Genomic DNA, 20,455 nt, shown 5'->3' on the forward strand with positions numbered 1-20,455 from the left:
AACGCCAAGCCAAAATCAATTTAGAAATCTTGTTATTGAAAGTTATCTCGCTCAGTGGCAATGTTACACACATCAAAAAATACGACTCAATATCTCCGGTTGTTCCTTAGCTGCTAATCTACAAATCGGCAGACAGATAATATACACAATAACATTTTAAAGTTTTTTGTTTTTTTTTTAATTTTAAATGACACTGGCATCTTTTCCCGCGTCAAACAGTTTAAGCCAACGTTGAAACTACTCGATGCTCGGACCAAATGCTAACAATAATCTGACGTTTTGGCTGCTGTATGAAAGTGGCTTTATTGAAGAGGTTTGTCAGTATTCTGCCCATTGTGAGGGATATGCTGACGATTTGTATGATTAAATGTGCCTGTGTTTTTCATAAATAAAGTGAAATGGACGTCAAAGACGGGGAAAGTCCCTCTGATGTGGCGTCAGACAGGTGTGGACTAGTGGGTGTCCACCCCCACACTGATGATGAAAATGATGGTGTGTCTCTCTACTTGTAATCACTAAGATACAGTACTTTCTGCTGTCTATTTCAAAATAACACATTTAACTGGGTATTCTAGCATAGTTTGAAGGCACTATTATTTCCTTGCTAAATATGCTGTATGTATTCTATATATTTCAGGGGATGGTCCAGGCCAGGAGATCTTAAAAGATGATGAACAAGCCCTTTCTCCTGATTTGAAGTGGTTAGATGAGTTGTATGAGTGAGTGTTTCTTTTTTGTGTGTATCATATCATATCTAGATAATTTCCTTTTTTATGTATCAATCCTTAATCGTGCTATCTTCATCTCGTTATTTAAAAAAATCAAGTCACTGGGACTCAGTGTTATTTTCATTATATTTTAATAGAAAGAAATAAAGCTCAATTTTGTCTATTTTTTCCCAGAATCAGTTATGTGTCCTATGTCATAAAGCCTCAGTACAAACACACCCAGGCGTAATAATAGTGGTCTCATTTTAATGTATGTACATAATGCATAGTCAGATTTTGCGCTAAGCATGCAACCTTTCTTAAATGTTACTTTTCCATCTGCCTGCAGAGAGGACGATGGTGATGGCGACGGTGATGGTGACCTTGCGGTTGCGGCCGTCAATAGCGAGAAGAGGAGTTATGCCGAGACAGCACGGATGTTCAAGCTGAGACGAAACCTGGACCAGCTGGACTGCTTACACCGACAGAAGGAGCATGACGTGCTGAAAGCCAGGTCTGGACCTGGCTTTCAGCACACCTCTAGAGCAACAGTGGCATCATTGCCTCGTTAGAGATCCCTGTGCCTTTCTAGATTCTACTGAAACCTGGAAACATAATTGGAAAACCTTGCATTTTTTTTAGTAAAACTAACAACAAAACATTGTTGCATTGCTAAGAAAAAACATTTTTTTCAATATCTTTTCATTTTCTGGAAAGATCTTTTTCTCAGCTTAATTCCACTTTGCCCAGGTCCTTCCCCTTATGCCCTCTTCACACAGAACCAATCATTTCGGTACCAATTGATTCAGCTATTTGCAGGAAATCATTTTCAGCTGAAGAGAGAACATTTCCCATAATGTCCTCTCTTCCCACTTTTCTCCCCTCTTCTTATTTGTCCGCACTGCGAGCCATTAAGCACCCGATGAACTGTGATGCGGTCCCCGGCAAAAATGGCTATCATTTTCCTTTAGCACAAAACATCAAAGGTCAGAGTGGAGCTGTGCTGTGCTCTGATCAAACACGAGTTTAATGGAGCCTAAGCACACCTGGCTTTTAACCAATCTGCCGTTTCTTTACTACACCATGTGCCGTGATTTTCTTTTTATGACAGTCTTTTCCCCCAGTTACAGATTGTTCTGTTGCACACCATTAGACTGCAAGAAAGAACATTGGGCAATTCAAAGCTGTTGAGGTGTGTGTGTCCACCCTCAGATTTTCAGTATCTTCATTGGATTACCTTGTTAGCCGACAGAATTACCTTCATTTTATTGCAATGGTTTCAAAGAAATCTATTAGCCTGATGCTCTGAGGACATCGGAGCCTTGAAATCTGGGACGTCTCCCTATATGTCAACACTTAAACTTGTCTGTTATTCCGCATTTCTTTTCCAGAGAAGAGCTTAAACTCTGTCGTCAGAACATTGACAGTTTGCTGGAACAGAGGGATGACTTGGAGAAAGAGATCGAGCGACAGAAAGCAGCAGACAACAGGTGAGTTCAGAATGAACAAGCGTGTCTGTGCTATATGAAATGTTGATGTTTTTTGCCAAACTCTTGTGTTTTCCACTCTTTGTTTTTCTCTGCAGCGTGGCAGTGTTTCGTTTGCGAGCCCAGCATAAGCATCTGTGTGAAAAGCTGCAGAGCGAGGAGGAGCTTGAGGGCCACATCAACACTGAGCTGAAGCAGCAAGAGTGAGTCTGAGAGAAAAAAGGGTTTAACAGAGTGGTGTCGTTCTGACAGGCATTAGTGCTGCATTAAATGGCAGCCCCCACAATTGTTTCAATGGGACCAATGCATTTAATTGTAACTTCCGTATAGTGTCTACGGCTGGGTTGCGCCAACAAGTATTAATTTAATCTAAGATTAGCTGTTATCAGAGTTTAGTTGCAGAGAATTGTTGCACCATTAAAAATTAATCTTGGTTTAGTAGAGTCAAGTTTATGTATTTAAAAATAATTTAAACTGAGTTTAATAGGTTGGAACAAGCGTCATGTCGAAATTAAAACAATACTTAAATAAATAAATGCATAAATAATCAGCATGCAGTCTGCAACTTGTAAGCATGGTGGCTTAGCAGAGACGCTCAAATTTTTCCTCCTTTAAGAAAATCTTGTTGGCTGAATTAATGGGGCAACAACCGAATTAAAAAGTAATCCTCATCATAAAAGTCAAGCGGCTTAAGTCTGTCTCTCAACTTTCTTTGAGGAAGAAAGTATTTTGCTCAATCTATCTCAGAAAGGCAGCAACTTCAAAAGTTAAGCCTCCACAACTGTAGGTTTAAAGTTAACCCTGAATCACAGTTTAAATTGGAGTTTAAAGTTTTAGTGCAACAGAATAAAATTAAACTGAGATTTAAAGAGAGGTTTAAATATAAACTTTCTTCATTTTAAGATAGTTTTAAAGTTTTAGCTACAGATTTTAATCTTAGTTAAAGTTAATTCTTATTGGTGTAATCCAGCCTAATTGACTAATGGGAGTAAGAGTTTTTTTTTAAAAATGGTCCATTACTGAGCTTGAGCAGGGCAGCTAGCAGTATATATAATCCTAGCAGGCAAATAAACACCATCAGTTTATGTTCAGTGCTTGTTTTTGCCACTGACAGGCTCAGATTATTATTCAAAGTGTCTCACATCTTATGGAAAGGATCCTTACAGAGATAGATTTTTTTGTCAAAAGGTGAGATCCTTTTTGTTTAACCAGAAATAGACCTGAAATATCCATCAACAAACACACCAAACTCTATTCAAATAAACAGTCATTTAAGGGTGTATAGAGCCAGTATATTTTCACATCTTATTGGGTGAATTAAGGGGTTATTTTAAACAAACTGGAGTTGGTGATTGTTAACAGTGAAAAGACAAATTAAGACAGCTTTTTGGAGTTTCATTATGCTTCTGTTGACTTTGAAGTCTGTTTCACAATGATAAAATGACTCTTTATTTATATGGAGTCTGGTGGGTTTGTCAACAGCAATTTCAGGGCTGTGTCTGGTTTACAAAAAGGATCTAACTCTAACATAAAGGGCTGTCTATAAAGGTTTCCATAATGTTGTCTGGCATTGAGATGAACTGTGTAAGCCTGTTAGTGACAAAAGCAAGCACTTTTAGTAGACATACATTGACTATGCTCAGCTGCCTGTAGCAATTACATTGCAGCCTGTTTTGCGTCTGCTGGCTGCAGCAGTCTTGCTCAAAACAGGACATATTTCTAGGGTCACTCAGACACAAAAAGTTATAAAAATAGGGTTGAGGTTAAAAAGTTACCCTTTAACGCTGGTACACAAAAATGATGATGATGATCACGCAGAAAAAAATTGAACCCGCCCAAAGCTTTGCTGCAACACTATGTGATGTCATCCGGAAACACAGCACTGTATTTGCAAATCAGAAGTGCACATTCATCCATGGTAACTGTGCACAGTTATAAATTCCTGTTTAATGTCTAATAGGCTTACACTGCCTACAGACCTCAAGGCAGCGATTCAGCATCTGATAAACTTTCAATCCCATACATCTGCTCCTCAAACCAGACTTCCTGGATTGTATTTTAGCATCTCAGTGGTACCTGAAAAAACACGCCCACACCTTGTGTACGTTCTGACACAGTGCTTTTTCTAGTCAGAAAGCCTGGTTACTTGACATTCTCTGCAGCTGCATCACAGTAATAAACGCTGTTAACAGTCGTCTTTGCTGGAAGGCTTTTACTGCTAAGCAAGCAACAATGGCATGCTAATATCCCAAGAGTTTGATATGCAAGAAAAACTTTGTTATATCATGAAGATCATTCTGGTGTGGTTTAGGGCAGCTTTGCTTTTTTTGTAATACCTGCCTCATTCCGTTTCAAGGAACTGCTAGTTTGTTGAAAGGAAATTTATATCCTCACATGCTCTGAATGCTGTTTCAAGGCTTTTCCAGTTACCACCCATTAACCCTCTGAAATCTGAAAAATTGGCCTGATTCCTTTCAAAAACATGGGAAGAAAGCTATTAAGAAAGAAAGACAAAATTACCCCCAAAATGAGCAAGAAATTAGGAAAAATAAAAAACAGAAATCATAATAATAATACATGAAATTTCATTTTCAAAAAATAAAAATGCATAAAAATGACAATTTAACATGGCCTGGAAAAAGTGCTTAAAACCTCATTTTAAATATGTTATTCTGATAGTTATACATATAGTTTTCCCCTAGTTTTTTTTCCCTAGACATCTTTCCCTAACTTATTAAAATTTATTTTCTAATTCTACTAATTTCTTGCAGTTTGTGAAACATTTATTACCAAGTTGCTCACTGGCCTTTTCCTCTGTCTTTGAAAGAAATTGCACCAGTTTCCTCAGGGTTCAAATGTTTTAATACTTTTAAAAAGGGATCTGAAAGCAACACAAGTAAAGTAATCTAGCTCCAGGTTTCAAAAGCTTAAATGTTTGCTGCTGCTTTTAATTATGAATTCTTTAAAACTAAAGAGCAACATTAAATCAGCATTGTGCTTCAAAACCCCATATAGGTCTAGCTTCTTAACTGTGCTACAGCAAGTGACTGTAATGCTAGATAATACACACCTTCAGTCAGCATTTTTAACATTGACTTCTGTCTACATCCATCTCATTCCACATCTTTGCTCCTCAGACTGGAGCTGAGTGAGGTGGAGGTGGACCTTGGCAGGTTCTCCACACTTCGACAGGAGGTGCAGGAAGAGGAGCGGGTCTTCCGGGTTCTGAAGGCCCAGAAGGCAGCGACACGGCTGCAGCGGGAGAGGAAAGCCAGCCAGAACCTGCAGCTCAAGATACAGCATCTCAGGGAGTAGGGAAAACAGCCATCTTTTGCATTCACACTGACACAGTGCATACAAAATGATTGATCTCAGAATATAAAAAAGTGAGTCGAAGATGTGCCTCTTTTTGATCTGTTTTAAGCAAAATACCAACTGCATGCGCATGGTAAAAGAGTATAAATAATTCATCTGTGCAGTGAACGGAGATCAAATGCAACATTCTCACTTGTGTATTCAAAATACCTATGAAGCTATTATTTGTCTTGTGAAATTGTTCTGCTGCATTTTTGATTGATTCTACTTATAAGAAGCCTGTATATAGTCAAATGAACCTTGAATGATAAGACCGCTATGTGTATATGTGTTGTTGTTCCTATAGTAAACAGGCAGCCATGCGGATGAAAGAGGAGGCTGAGTGTCAGAAGAAAATTGAAGACGGCCAGGCGAGCCGCAAGAAAGCTGCCAAGTACTTGAAAGAGACCATTAAAAGGTAATCAGCTTTTTAAGCCAATAAACGGGGCTTAGACTGGAACAAAAATACGGTGTATCTCAGAGGACTCATTGGAGAGTTGACACATCCTATTGATCATTAGCTTAGACTAGCAAAATATATTATAAGAAGGCCAGACAGGACATTTGAAAGAGAAAAGTTCTAGCTGAAAATGAACAGCATATCAGATCTAAGAGGAAAAAGTGATTCCAATTAGTTTGGAAATTTCCCCTAAAAATGCTTACTATTGAAAATAATGCCTTGCACATGAAATGTAGGTTTTGTTCTGGTGTATGTTGAAAGTGAGCTTATGTGACTTAGACTAAGGTCATTGTGTCCTTGCTGCCAATCGAAATAAGAGTTTTGGAAATCTGTCTCAGTCACCATAGGTTCACCTCAAAGCCTTAAAGGAACGCTATGTGATATTCAAAGCGGATCTGACTCATAGGGGTGGCTGAGCTGACAAGTAGCTGCTAGCTGTGCTAACAGCACGAATTGACAAGGGCAACAGTGCTAACAGAGTTAACAGTGTTAACCCTGGGGGGAAGCGGAGGGTGGGACTTAACAACAGTGCCGTTCCGTTTTTAACAGTGCCTGCCATATGAGTGCAGTGCAGAGGAAGGGAGATGAGGTAACCAGTGGGAATCACACACAGGGACTCTCATACACTAATATGCACGCACAGCAAGATGGGTTACTACAGCAAAGAACTGAGAGGCTCAGATTACAACACACATGCTATATCTTTACACAGCAAATACTTCTTTGTGGCTGTAGGATTCTCTAAATTTTGGCCAATGTGGTTCAAAAACTATTAAAAACACATCATTGAGCCACACTTGCAATGAGTCACATGTTTCTTCATTAGCATGAAGATCTGTAGTTTAGAATGAGTCATGTACACAAAATTTGTACTAAGCGGCTTAAAATAGTGCGCGACAAATCCACAGTTTACTCCTTTTTGAATAAATTGCTTACAAATGTAACAAATAAATCAGTTTTCTAGGATTTATAGATCTTTAGTTGGAAACTAGGGGGCTTGAGGCTGAGTGCCATAGACAGGATAGGGAGGTTAGAAAGTCAAATAATCAAGCACAATATGGTAACTAAAAGCCCCCTTGCAGCATCTGCTTTTTTTAGTAACCACACTGCTTTGAGTGGATTAATTCACGGATACCATAAAAACAGGCCATCAAGCAAAATATAATTGTCATCTATTTATATTACGGGGCTTTACCTTTGATTAACATTATCTCTCTGCTGCTGTAAGCCGCACCAGAGCTCTTTCCTTTAAACAGAGGAAAGCCCTATTAGTCTAAACTGCCACGACTGTGAAATTATTTCTTGTAATTATTCTCCTCTATTTTGTTCAGTCCCCCCTCAGTCTAATTTTGTCATCTGCCTGCCATTATTCATAGATCTTGTTTTCCCAAAAAAGGTCATCAGTTTCAGTGAAAATCTGTGTTGTTATAGTAATAATAGTGTATGTTAGTAGATGTCTTTATATAAATGCCTGTATGCAAGGTTCCCATAGTCATGGAAAACCTGCTGAAGTCATGGAATGTAACAAATCACAATTTTCAGGCCTGGAAAAGTCACGGAATTAGTAAAAATCACTGAACATTTTGGAAAAGTTGTTGAAATAATACAATTGTTACAGTGATATTCTATAGATAATCTTCCATGTATTGTAACAAAACAGAATATTTATTTTCTCTAGCTGTTGACGTAACGTTGCTCTAATTTGTGTCAATCTGTGACATTTTTCTTACCATCATGTATGTTTATCTTTCTTTTCATATATGCCAGATACCTAACAGTATGTTTGAACACAGTTTGAATCTGATATGTTTTAAAAATGCTCGAAAAGTTGGTCAAGAAAAAAAAAAGAAGTTAGGAATGGTCCTTAAAAAGTCATGGGAAAAATGGATAAATTCTTTCCTTGAAAAAGTGTGGAAACCCTGTATATGTATCTGGAACCTTAAATGAAAAATGTTTTCTATTAGTATTTAGCACCTTAAAAATGTAAGTGAATGGTGTATTCCTGTAATACATAGAGGATTATGATTACAGAGAATAAAGCATTTATCTGTGTCATGATATTTAACCTCAGTGTTGCTCAACTTTAGGAGGATTTTAATCCCAAGCAGTTTTGTTGTTTCTCTGTGTGCTGTATTTGAGCCTTCACAAGCACTGTGATTGTCCCCATTTCATTCAGGATGCATCAGCAAGAGGCTGAGAAGGAGCAGCAGAACAGGGACTTACTGGAGAAGAGGATACAGGCTGTCAAGTCACTGAAATCTAACATAGAAGCCACCCAAGTAAGCAACAGCACCCTCTCATACTGATTCTGTAGCATTATGTCTGTGCTATAGCAGTAATGAGAAGCACAAGCTGTAGCTTTATGTATAATTAACATTTTATATAGCTACTATATTTATAGTGCCATACAAGATGATTTCAGTGTGCATATGTGAACTACCCCTTAGTATAAACCATGTTCAGGGATGCATTATATACTCAAAAAGCATTAAAAACTTTGCTTAGTTTGTTTTGTGCTGAAATGGCAGCATTAACAATTAACTCTTATAACAGCCCTTTAAATCTTAGCTGGAACAAATCAGAAATTATATCAGCATTAAGTAGTCATGTATACAAGTATTAAGTTGTTAGTATATACAGAGTCTTGCTGACAGCATGGTGTTTATTAGGATGCAGTAGTTGTGAAAAAATAGACATTTGACCTGAGAATTTACTGAAATAAGCTATTTGCTAGTGTTGGAGTGAATTTCCTTGCTATGCCGGGAACTATACATAATTCAGGATAATGCTCAAGAAACAGGGAGCTGGAAAAGCTTTGACCCCAAATGATAATGACCACCTTCCAGAAAAGTTGCTCCTAGATTCTAATTGTAGAGCTACCGTTAGTAGCCAAAAGGCAGCTAGCGTAAAGGAAACTACCAGGCCTTCCACCACCAGTGAGAAAGAGGATGATACTGCCGATGTAGCCTCTGTCACTTAGTTTACATGCAGGCGTTGATATGAATGAAGCAAATATGAGACAGGCCCATTTACTGGACCTTTGCAGGGGCAGAGATATTTCTGTGGGACGGCCTAAGCATAAACTGTACGTGTGTTTGGATTTATTGATTGCCTTCAAGCTGTCATATTTTATGGAGCCTGGGATGTGCCATGAGGGGAAAACGCAGACAAATTAGTAATTTGTGCTCTTAAATTATTTAATCTGTGTGCACAAATTAGCATGATGCTCAACAAAATTGCAACTTGGTAATTACTAAAATTGTCATATTTTTAAGGATGTCCTTTTCATGTTTGTTTTTTTCCCCATTTTTTCTTTCTTACTTTCTTTTTTTTTGGTTTTACTTATTTTTCAGGTAATTTTCTTGTACTTTTTACTGATTTCTTGTGAAGTTTTCATTCTTTCATCGCTCATTTCTTTCTTCCTATGTTTTTGAAAGCAATCTACCCACTTTGCTTAAATATTAAAGGGTTAACTGACCAGGGTTACCAAGTATATTTGAAGGCATGATTTTCAAACTTGTGCACAAAGAATATTTTTTTCTCCCCATAACTCTGACTGGCTGGCGTAGTTTTAAAAGTATGACTACCAGTGTGTTTAACTGAAGATATGGCAGTGTCACATGCATAAGAAAGTTGGGCGTAGTATTAGTTGTGAAATAATTTCTGTGATCTTACACTGTAAATGACTGTATTGTACAGAAATGCAAATTTGCATTTAAAAAAGGCTGTAACATTTGGCCAGCTACATTAGGAAGCCAATGGAAATTATGCATTTTTTTGCCATTAAAACTTGGATTTATTAATTCCATCCACTCTGACCACATTCTCCTCCTAGCTAAGTGAGATGTGAAGCTGAAACCACATTTACATTACTACACTCCCTCATCGATCCCCGAATGCAGGGAATTCTGCTCCAGACTTTGTACGCTATAGTCGACAGTACTTATAAGCTCATCATCTTAATCTTGCAATGCTATCATCATCATGCTTAGTGCTGTAGTTTCCAGTTCAACAGGTACATTTCATATTTCAGGATAAAATAACAGAGATATTCTCCTAGTTGTAATGATCAGCTCTTCATTAGTCTGAAATGTGATGTGGCAAAATATAGCTTAATTAATCTGACATTATTTCTCTAGGAGAGCTTAAGGGTCCATCAAAGCAGAGCCAAAGCAAACGCCCAGAAGGAAGAGCAGCAACAGAGACGCCTAAGAGAATCCCTGCAGGCCCAAGGAATCAACAGTATCAAGCATATGTACCAACAGAAACAACTAGAGGAGATAAAACGAAAACAAGAGTACGTCCTCTCCTCTCCTCTCCTCTCCCACATGCATGTCCTCCACTCCCACTCCATGCAGCAGTGTGTGGGTGTTTTCTCTCGCTGTGTGCTGAGGAATACATGACCGCATTTCAGTATAATACAGTGCTGTTGATTTGCCTTTCACAGGGAATTGGAGGAGAGGCAGAAGTCAAAGAGAGGGGAGATTGTGGCAAAAATCCTTCAGGAGGAACAGCTGGTAAAGAGCAGAAAGAAGCAGCAGGCGATGCTGCCTAAACCCTCAACCACTGACAAGTTCCCATCTCTGGGGAGGGCAAGAGAGAAGCTCCTGTACCACCTGGATCCCAGCCCCCCATCAGCCACCGAGGAGAGAGCCACAATCGTGAGCGGGTCATCACATCAGTTGTGAAATGACTGTGAAGAAATCAAGAGCATTTTGAATAATTATGACCCAATATCTGTGTGCATTTGTCCAGCAGTTAAGACAATTCAGTGACGTCAGTAGCTCATCGTCATCTTCCTCTGATGTTGAAGAAACGGAGGAAACTGTGCAGCAGGAAGTGGACCAACAGAGCCTCGCTGACAGCCTGGCTGAGCCTGAGTTCTCTGGGCTGTGGGACCAAAACTACAAGGTGCACTACAACAACAGCCACTGCTACCCAAAAGCAAATCCCTGCAAGCTGCTAAATTTAAACACTCATAAATCATGTCTCACTCACAGAGGCCACGCTATTTGGCCATAGATGTGCTTTTTGTTTGTTTTTCAACAGGAGAATTCCTCACCAGCAAGCTGAAGCACACTGTATGAAAAATTCCACTGAAAGGCAATATTTAACTGATTTTAAATAATTGTGTACTGCTAAGAAATCAACTAGATCCCATCAGCTTATGGTGTTCAAAAAGCGTCAAAAAATACACAGAAATGTCTCTTTCGAGAAATCGTGACCCGGTTTCTCAGGATAATCCACAGAGCTTTTGTGAGGAGTTTCATGTAAGAGCTGTTTTCTTTCTACCGAGCTACACCCGCCAAACGTGTCACTCCACAGAAGAAACGATGCACCACACCTAGCACCACTGAGCTAACTAATGTTACCGCTCATCTGAGGAGGATGCGGTTTATGTTTACATCTCACGCTGTCACATGATCCTCTCGTCCATGAGTCGATGCACACTTCCCGATGCAGTTGACAGGTGTAGTTTGGAGTTCCCACATGAAACTGCTTACAACAAGATCTGTGGATTATCTTGTGTAACTGAGTCATGATTTCTAGAAGGAGACATTGCTTAATGTTAAAAATACCTTTATGGCTCTTTGTATGTCACAAGCTGAATGCAATCAAGTTCCATTATATAAGAGAGAAGGTAGACATCTCTACAGCCAATATATCCAACACTGGGTAATTTAGATCAAAAAAATCTAGACTGACAAATGAGACTACAGGTAAGAGAAAATATTTATTTCAGATATTAGGGTGAACTGTCCCTTTGTTCCAGCTACTCAGATTTATCTTTTGCTATCTTTTATTCATTTATATATTAGCGAAACTAATATCTGTGGGTCTGGACTTTCAGACTAAACAAGACATTTGAAGATGTCACCTTGGTATCTTTGTAATTATATTTTTCACTATTTTCTATCATTGACTTAACAAATAATTACTAAAACAAAGCAAACAAAAATCATTATTGAAGTTATTTTATTGATTCATTAATTACTGTTCCAGATTATATTATCCTACAATTCTTGAAGAAGGCACAACATTATGTGTAGTTCATTATTTCGTGGGCATCTGTGCGTGTTTTCAGCAGCTGGACCTTCATAGTTGCATTGAGTGTACCACAAGTTTCTATGTTGATACACACTGCAGGTGGTTTTCCATAACACTGAAAACAGCACCTGTGGCCTGCAGATCATTATCTACCCAGCTACATGTGGCTGCTTTTACTTTTGCAATTCCTCCAAGGCAAAATGATCGTGCATTAATAGGATAATGATGTCTCTACTGCTACTTTAACTTTACTTTAACTGCTGATAATAACAGTGATGAAGATAACAATACAGAAACAATGACAATCACAATAAATTCCCCTTCATTTATGAAGATGTATTAAATTTAGGTTAGGTTCACAGAGGTATTGGTCAGCTTGTTTTACTTGTTACATTAGAAGAATCACACTGATATCTGTGTCCTTATACTAACACTTCAACATACAGTACACTGAGTGCCTTTAGGCAACTAGCACTGACTTTACAACCCAGTCTGAGAAAATGGCTATGCAGGTATTATTTTCTTCCGTTTTTCCCAACATATATAGGCCTAGTTGACCTATAGCCCGATTTCTGTAAACTGTGGTGTAGTTAAGAACTTCTTACAGGCAACAGATGCAGGGTGCTGGTTGCTAGCAGCAACAGAAGCTGCTGAACTGGCCAGCCGGCGCGGCGGCAGGGTGGTCTGGAATCAGACCCCTGGTGCCGGGGGTTTAGATGAATTCAAGTTACTATAGCTGGTAACTGCAAATCTGTCTGTGTCCACCACCCCAAATAGAAATTACTTTTGCAGGAAACACTGAAATAACATGGGATATAGTATTACTTTGCAACCTTAATGTAAAATAACTTACTTGCTAGAGCAGACCTTACTTTTTTTCCCTTGAAATTACATTTGTTCACCTGTGTAACATTATTTATAGAAGCTGTGGGTTGTGCAACGTTACTCTTTTGGTCATCTGGCTCAACTGTTGTTCCTGTCGTTGCCTTGGGAATGCATTTCCATGAGTTTTTGGGGTGGAGCTTATGAAAAGAGCACATGTGTTTGTTTTGGTTTTGAGTGTGATTATTCACAGTCTTTGTACCAGAATCATAGACTCCACCTTTAAAAAGTTCTATTCGAACACCTCACACTTCTTGAATTTTAAGATTAATTGCCTTGCTCAAGGGCTGCTTTGTGGTAGTTGTTGATGGAGGCAGGGGTTTCTGTAGCTCTCTGCCATTGAGGTGAATTGGCTAAGTGTCTCATCCAGCCTCACTGTACACACTTGAAATGTGGGGCGACAGGCGTCACTTCTCATTATACTGGTGCCTTTGAGGCCTCGGAGCGAGCGCGGTGCTGCAGCTCCCAGCTCTGAGCCAAGCGACAAGTCGAGTGGAAGCGATCTCTCCTCCTAACATACAGATCAGACTCATCCCCTCATCTAAGGCTACTTCTCAACGCAGCAATGACTAGTACAAAAGATGAGCACAGCAATGTAACAAAGCTAATAAGATGATTCATGAGAGGGAGAATGATGCTAAAATGCCTTTTCACTTCGAGTGCTTTACAATACAGAATGAAAGGAGCAGTGACAAAATGACCAAAGCCGAAAAAATAAAACAGGGCTCTTCTAAACACTGTCACACGTAGATATGTTTAACTCTTTTAACTGTCTTGATACACTGTTTACCTCTTTCTTTAAGTAGCTTTGAGGAGGACGAATGCTCCTCTTCATTTTGTATCTAATAACATGATGAAGGCTGCTCATGGTAAACATGGCCACATGTTAATGTCAGGAAAACATGTGATATTGGTCTCTGTTCTTGTTAATTTTTTTTCCAAATTTGGGATCATATTTTCCTGTTAAGACATGTTTGTTTGTGTTTATAGGCTTTTATTTTCTTACAATACAAAAAGTTCTGCTATGCTCTGTTAAAGTCATGATGGTTGAGAGGCGCTTAGATATGGAAGACCCTGACACCGGAGTGTAAATACAGGTTTTCCAGCATAGACAGCATCAGGAAAATACAGCATCCCATATAATGTTTATCATCTTGTTCCAACTTGGTGTCGACCCTCAGTGCTTTTTGTGGCGCAGTTTAAAATATGTTACTAGCACCCGGTATCGAAAATGTTAAGTACCAGCAGCCGGTAGTGAATGCTAATAAGATGCAATTTTCTGATTTAAATCACAACATTGCCAATTTTAAAAATGTATAATATTTAGGCAGAGCTCTTGTGCGACCTGCTTTTCATTTGGACAACATTCAACATTTAAGAATTTACATTTTAAAAGTGAAATGTTAAATTTACTTTAGCTAAAGATGAAGCTGCATGTTCATGCACAGATGAATCTGTACAAATGTCTCTCATTTTGTATTGCAGCAGACTAAGTCTATAGGCATTGTTTTAATCTCATAATAGGATTTTATAATCCTATATTAAATTATATTTCATCTTTATTGCACTTAATGACATGTGATTCATAAATATTGTACACTGCCATTCAGTCTGAAGGAGAATTTTATGTACAGTCTAACACATTCACAGGAGAAAATTGAAGAAAAAATACCCCCCCCAAAAAAAATAAAAATTGAAAACTTTTATGATGTTTGTCACCAGGCACACTCTCCAAATACATTTCCCGCTTCTGCCTGTCTTTCACCTGTGTTCTATATAAAGAGGCATTATTATAGCAGTGAATTTTGATTTTGTTGTCTGACTGTGTGATAATAAGGATTTTATTATAGTGATTATTTATGATGACTTCACCAGCTGTTGCTTCCCTGTGTTGTTATAGAAGCTCCTGAGTGAGAAAACCATATTGGTGTCAACAGAAGTAAAGCACGAAGAACCTGAAGACAGTGGAGAGCTCAACATTCCTCCTAAAAAGGCTCATGGCAAAGAGCTGGAAGGGCCTCCATTCATCAGTAAACCAAAGATCATCCTCTTCAAGGTATCACACTACTCCTTCTGTAGAATACATGTCCTGAAAAGACTGAATATGTCTTTAAGCAGAACGCATCTTAATCACCTTGCGTGTGATGTGTACTTTTTGCAATTTAAAACGGAGTAAGTCAACAGTTAATTTTTGATATTTTGTTGATGGATTTACATGATGAAGAGGTTGACATTACGGTGAATGTTCTGTTTTAGGATTTTGAAGTAGGGAAAATGTATAAGAAGAAAATCCGCCTGACTAACATCAGCAACATCACCAACCACTGCAAGCTTCTTGAAGTCTCAGCCCATCTGAAGGAATTCATCTCTATTAAGTAAGATTTTTACATTTTCAGAGTGTGTAAACACATAATGGTAGTGGTCGGTGGGTGTCATGCACTTGGGATGAAAAGTGAGCCAAAAAAGACAAACATTTCATATCAGCATATCTTAGTGGCATTGAAATACTGTGTAATACTGAGTATTAAAGTTCTTTCTTGACCTTAGAAACAAATAATTAAGATGAACACAAAATTAGTCACAACTGAACAAACTCCATCTGTTGGTGAAGAGAGTAAGATGTGATTGAAACCTCTCAGTAGGTGTGTATAATAGCAAAATGCTTAATTCTGCAGAGTAATACATATACTTTAATACAGATTTTTGACAGAGATTTTTCACACTACGTCATAAATCTCCAGCTAATATACAACTTTTTTAATTGGCCAAAATGTAAAAGGACTATTCCACCAGTTTAGCATTGTGTTTCCATGACACTGTTGGACTCACAACATCAGAAATTTCATCCTTGCTTTTTTCTTCCTTTGTTTATATTATTCACAATACAACCTGATCACCTACACTTCAGTCAGAGATTTTGGTGTAGCCTCAAGCAGAGATGAGGATTGGACTGATAAATAATTTCGAACTCCACACTACCAGATTTTTAGCTTGAATCAACAGCTCTATAGGCAGCTTTGTCAGCTGGTTGGACATTCTACAAAAATGTCCCTACCTTTTGGCGGCCGCAGTTTTTGCCCAATAAGGCTGAAGGTCAAATTTGTGTGTGTAAACACTTAGTCTTGTTGTGTTGTGACTGAAGCTCAAATTTTATTTGAACACTTAAAGAGGCATGCATATGCAGAGGTAGCTTGGATATGCTGTTGCAGCTGTTTATTTTTCACCTGTGTTTCAAACTTTATTTTTACATGCAAAAAGGTGGAGTTCCCCTTTAACAGGCTATAAGAATAAAGGGGCTTCCAATTCTTTTCTTGCTACCTAAGAAAGTTCATCAGGACATGATGAAAATTGTATTATGTCGTCTTCTTCGGAATCCAAATCTGTTAAAATTTGGATGGAGTTACACTGTTTCCCTTTGTGTTCAGTCTTTGTGCCAAACTAGGCAACACATGATTTGGACCTAACTCTCCTCTGGAGGCACATGAATTAAATTCATGTTTATTTTTTTGACTTTGGGTCAAAAACACAAAAAAGGTCTATTGCTCAAAATGTCGAACTGTCCTTTTAAAGTTAACATCCTTACAGAGTACCCTATCATTCCAAATGCCACATTGTGGTAGATTCTATATCTTCCACATTTACAGACCAGACTTAGAAAGAAGCCACGACTCCAGTTTGGCTCGATGTATCACTGTGGGACAAATCAATCTCTGTGGAGGCACACATAGCAAAGCATCAAGCAGCCCACCAGAACCTCAAGTGAATCCCATCTGAGGAAATATGTTGAAATATTCATCTTACAGAGATAAAACAAACACCCAAATGAAGATACACAATTAAGAATAGTTGCTGCTTAGTGGCATTGCTTAGATAATTACAATTTTTTAATATCAATGTATTTTTTTAAGTTAGATCCAAAGACAGAATTCTGATATTCGAGCTAGAGGTGTTTACAACAACACATGTAAACACTCACTATGAACTCACTTCATGTTGGACAGTGTCAGTTATCACACAGAAACATCTGCTAATGTATCACCACTTAGGATTTCAACACAACCACTTCTTGTCATTTTAAAAGACGACGGAGTGGACGTGAAAGCAAAGCCTGTCCTCCCACATACGGACACCAGCTTGGATCACCACGATCGCAGCTCCTCTTATGAGACTCAGCTCAGTGAGTCAGTCTACGTTTCTGCTATCTCCTCTCTCTCAGCACTGCCAGCAGCCCACAGGCTGAGCAGAGATGCATTGTTCTCCAGGTCACTCGCTGTGTATCACTTTCCCATCAGCTCCCTCATGACTTGATGTGGTTTCTTCGCCTCTCTTCTTTCTGCCTGACTGAGTGAAGAGTCTCCCAGGCTACAGCCGGGTCAGCCGGAAACTACTGGTGCGTCTCTTGAGGCTTTGTGCTGAACCACTTGTCTGAATGTATCACCTTCTAGTCGTCTGATCCTAACTCACATGTAGCAAATGTGCACTTTCTGAAAAAATGGGTGAATGCACACATACCTTATAGTGTACATTATACCCACTCAACTCCTTGTCTCTCTTTCATGTTGCTAAAACATATCAGTACAGGCAACCTTTTTTCAAATTTTTCATGATTATAGATATTTAAGGGTATGCATATTTTGGTCTGCAACGGAATTCAAAGGCATATTAATCAAATTATGGTAATAAACATATTGACAACAGGCGCTGCCCATGGTTAGTTTGCTACATGAATAAGTGATTCATTACTAGATACAAAAAATAATAATCAGTCCTTCGTTATGACAGTTTGGTTTTCTGCTGTACCTGTTTATCATTCTACAAATTCTTCACGAACATAAATTAAAGGATGAGGCATTAACAGAGTATCTTAGAAAAGATAATACCAAAAAAAATCTATTCATAAGCATAAAAAAACACCGTAGCTCAGTAGAGTTCAATCAGGGGTTTGCCGATACAGCCTCACATGGTCTGGTATGACCAGTTTCTAGCCCTGAACAACCATCATGCTGTTGGATGGCCATGTCCCAAAACCCTGACATTTTAGTCATTCGCCTGCTCAGATAATTCGTTACAGGCAGAATCTGAACTCACCAGCTGGTAGGCAGTCTTCACAGTGATTTATAATGTGGGGGGAAAAAATGACGCCAGGCAAGTGAAAAGTAATAAAAACAGAAATTACAAAGACAAAGAAAGTCAAAGATATGATGCAGGATTTCTTCCTCACCTCCGACTGGAGTGCTGCTCAGCAGCAGTACAGAAGATTACAGTTTTGTTTTGAGTTATATTGTTGTAATACAGCTTCAGTACAGTAATCACTGATTTTACATGCTTTGTCTTGACTTTTAATGGAAAAGTTAGTATCATAAACTGGTGTTATTTTTGCTATTTTACACTTGTTTTTTTTCTGTGTTTCCACCTAAGTGTTAGTCTATACGATTATTTTGGAATGAATGCTGACCATACGGTAATGCTTAAGGCACTGAGTGACTTAAATAATTGGGTTAGGAAGATCCACAGCCGTGGCATGTAGTAGTATTGGGTCAGGGTTAATGGTGACTAAAAATTTAAGATGGTTTTTGCTGAGTAAGTCACATTATCAGGTCAGTTTGTGGACTTCATGGCTGTTCTTCAAGATATGTTTGGTTTTTCCTGCTTGTTCCATTACGCGTTCTCTCAGACAGGTCACCATCGGATGATGTAATTTATGCAAGCAGTAAAAACTAGGGATGTCAACAGTTAACTGCAAAAAATATTACTAACCCATTTTGCAGATGTGTCTGTAGGTTGACTTTACCACATTTGCTGCATTGCGCACCAGGTCTGCAGTCTGTACTCTCCAGTCCCCCTCCAACTTACCCTGATGAGAAAGCAGGTCAATAATGAGTCCTAAAACCCGAAAATAGTGGTTGCTATCTTCCAGTAATCAGAAAGACAATGTCAAAGTCAATTTCTCCTGATTTTCACCAATACATTTGGTCCATCGTACAGTCTTGGTTTACTGTTCAAGTGTGTTGTGTTTATGTACACCCCACTGATTATACACACAACATTGGAAGTAGTCGTGACCAACGGATGACTCATCCAGCTAAAAAAAAAAAAAAACACAAGACACTCTTCAAGATTTGTCAATATAGCACACACACAATACTGGTTCTGACCCAGTGTGATATTTTTATATCACTGTTGGGTTACTGGATGAACACAACCCCTTGTATTGGGTAGTTTTTACCCAAGGGTACTGGGTAAAATGAACCCATTATTGCATTATTGCTCCATTGATCCACGCTTGTTCAATTTCTAAAAATCACTGGGTGAGAAATTAAGCAGTAAATTCAATCATTCAAACAATACCTAAGAATAAATTAAAAAAGATATGACCCTCCTGTAAACTATAACTGTAATTACCACCGTAACTGCAACAGACATAATAGTGTAGGAAAATATACAGAACCTTAATTTAAAAACTGGAATTATGCTTACACATGCTGATAACTTCACCTGTTTCTGTCTGCGTACCTATCACACACCCTCCATCTACTCTGTGTGTAAAACATGGCAGTTATTCACACATCAAAAACCTACAATATTAAGATTAGTCGTGACAACTGTAGAGCCTTCATGGCTCACCCAGTTAAAAACACTAGCACAGCAGGAGTAGAGAGAAACGTGAACCAGGAACACACCGGGCTTTTTCACACCAGCCCATGGTTCCCTGTACGCCCCCTGAATTTCTAAAAATGGCTTTCCATTCCCCTACACCCCCTCGCCCAGCGTACATGCATTGTGCGTTTGATCTATTTTTTCACTACTGGGACAAAAAAAACCCACAACAGCAGCCTTGCCAGATTTGGCTGAAAAGCCATTGTACAATAGCTCTGTTTATGTAATTAGCGTCACTTCCTCGCATGTATTGCAAATGACTGGCTGAGAGGAAGACACCCCTCTGTGGTCTGCATGCTCCTGGGCTGAGCTGTGAGATGAAGCCTGAGACTGTAGTAGAAATGGTGGTACTCCACAAAATCCGAGGGTGCGATCACACCTACAGTTTGTTTCATTTGCTCCAAATTATGCAGGATCGGGATGAGATACATTGTTTAGTTTTGCCTTCAGTCTGTGAATAATCATTAATGACAAAACTGTTTAGGGAGCATACGAATTCAAAAGGAACCTTTTTTTTTGTCTGCTGCAGTTAAAGACTTCTACATAAAAGTACTCTAACTTTACTGTGCTGTGGCTTGTTTAGGAACAAAGATGACCCAAGAACACCTCTGACACACAGATTGGATAAATGATATGTCCTGGGCTCTTTTTCTTCAAAAAAAGGAAGAAATTTATATTTTATATTATATTTTTTATTTCATGGTTTTATATATTTTGTGGTTTTCTAAATTGTATGGTGAAGCCTTAACTGCAGTCATACTGTAATTGGCAAACAGAGACACTACCTAACAGCCAAACCTAAAGCTAGACTGCTTCTCCAAAGATGCACATAAATGTTTTTGTTAACCTAGATGGAGAAG

General features: G+C 38.6%; 1 protein-coding gene across 2 annotated transcripts in view; it reads left to right on the forward strand.

Annotated features, from left to right (window-relative positions):
• The window catches only part of cfap74 (cilia and flagella associated protein 74), a 69,765-nt gene that overhangs the window by 208 nt on the left and 49,102 nt on the right, over window positions 1-20,455 (forward strand). Inside the window, exons 2-14 of one of the 2 annotated variants that reach the window (XM_042492576.2) lie at window positions 395-492; window positions 638-719; window positions 1,057-1,221; window positions 2,099-2,197; window positions 2,293-2,397; window positions 5,332-5,505; window positions 5,856-5,966; window positions 8,185-8,287; window positions 10,148-10,305; window positions 10,456-10,669; window positions 10,764-10,919; window positions 14,839-14,994; window positions 15,195-15,313. In XM_042492576.2, the coding sequence (XP_042348510.2) occupies window positions 399-492; window positions 638-719; window positions 1,057-1,221; window positions 2,099-2,197; window positions 2,293-2,397; window positions 5,332-5,505; window positions 5,856-5,966; window positions 8,185-8,287; window positions 10,148-10,305; window positions 10,456-10,669; window positions 10,764-10,919; window positions 14,839-14,994; window positions 15,195-15,313 (1,736 nt within the window). In that variant the 5' untranslated portion in view covers window positions 395-398. The remainder of the gene's footprint in view (window positions 1-394; window positions 493-637; window positions 720-1,056; window positions 1,222-2,098; window positions 2,198-2,292; window positions 2,398-5,331; window positions 5,506-5,855; window positions 5,967-8,184; window positions 8,288-10,147; window positions 10,306-10,455; window positions 10,670-10,763; window positions 10,920-14,838; window positions 14,995-15,194; window positions 15,314-20,455) is intronic. The other variant, XM_088082431.1, reaches the window with a different exon arrangement.

The sequence above is a fragment of the Plectropomus leopardus genome, chromosome 9, assembly GCF_026936395.1.
Source record: "Plectropomus leopardus strain MGB_pleo_1.0 chromosome 9, ASM2693639v1, whole genome shotgun sequence".
Classification (NCBI taxonomy): Eukaryota; Metazoa; Chordata; class Actinopteri; order Perciformes; family Serranidae; genus Plectropomus; species Plectropomus leopardus.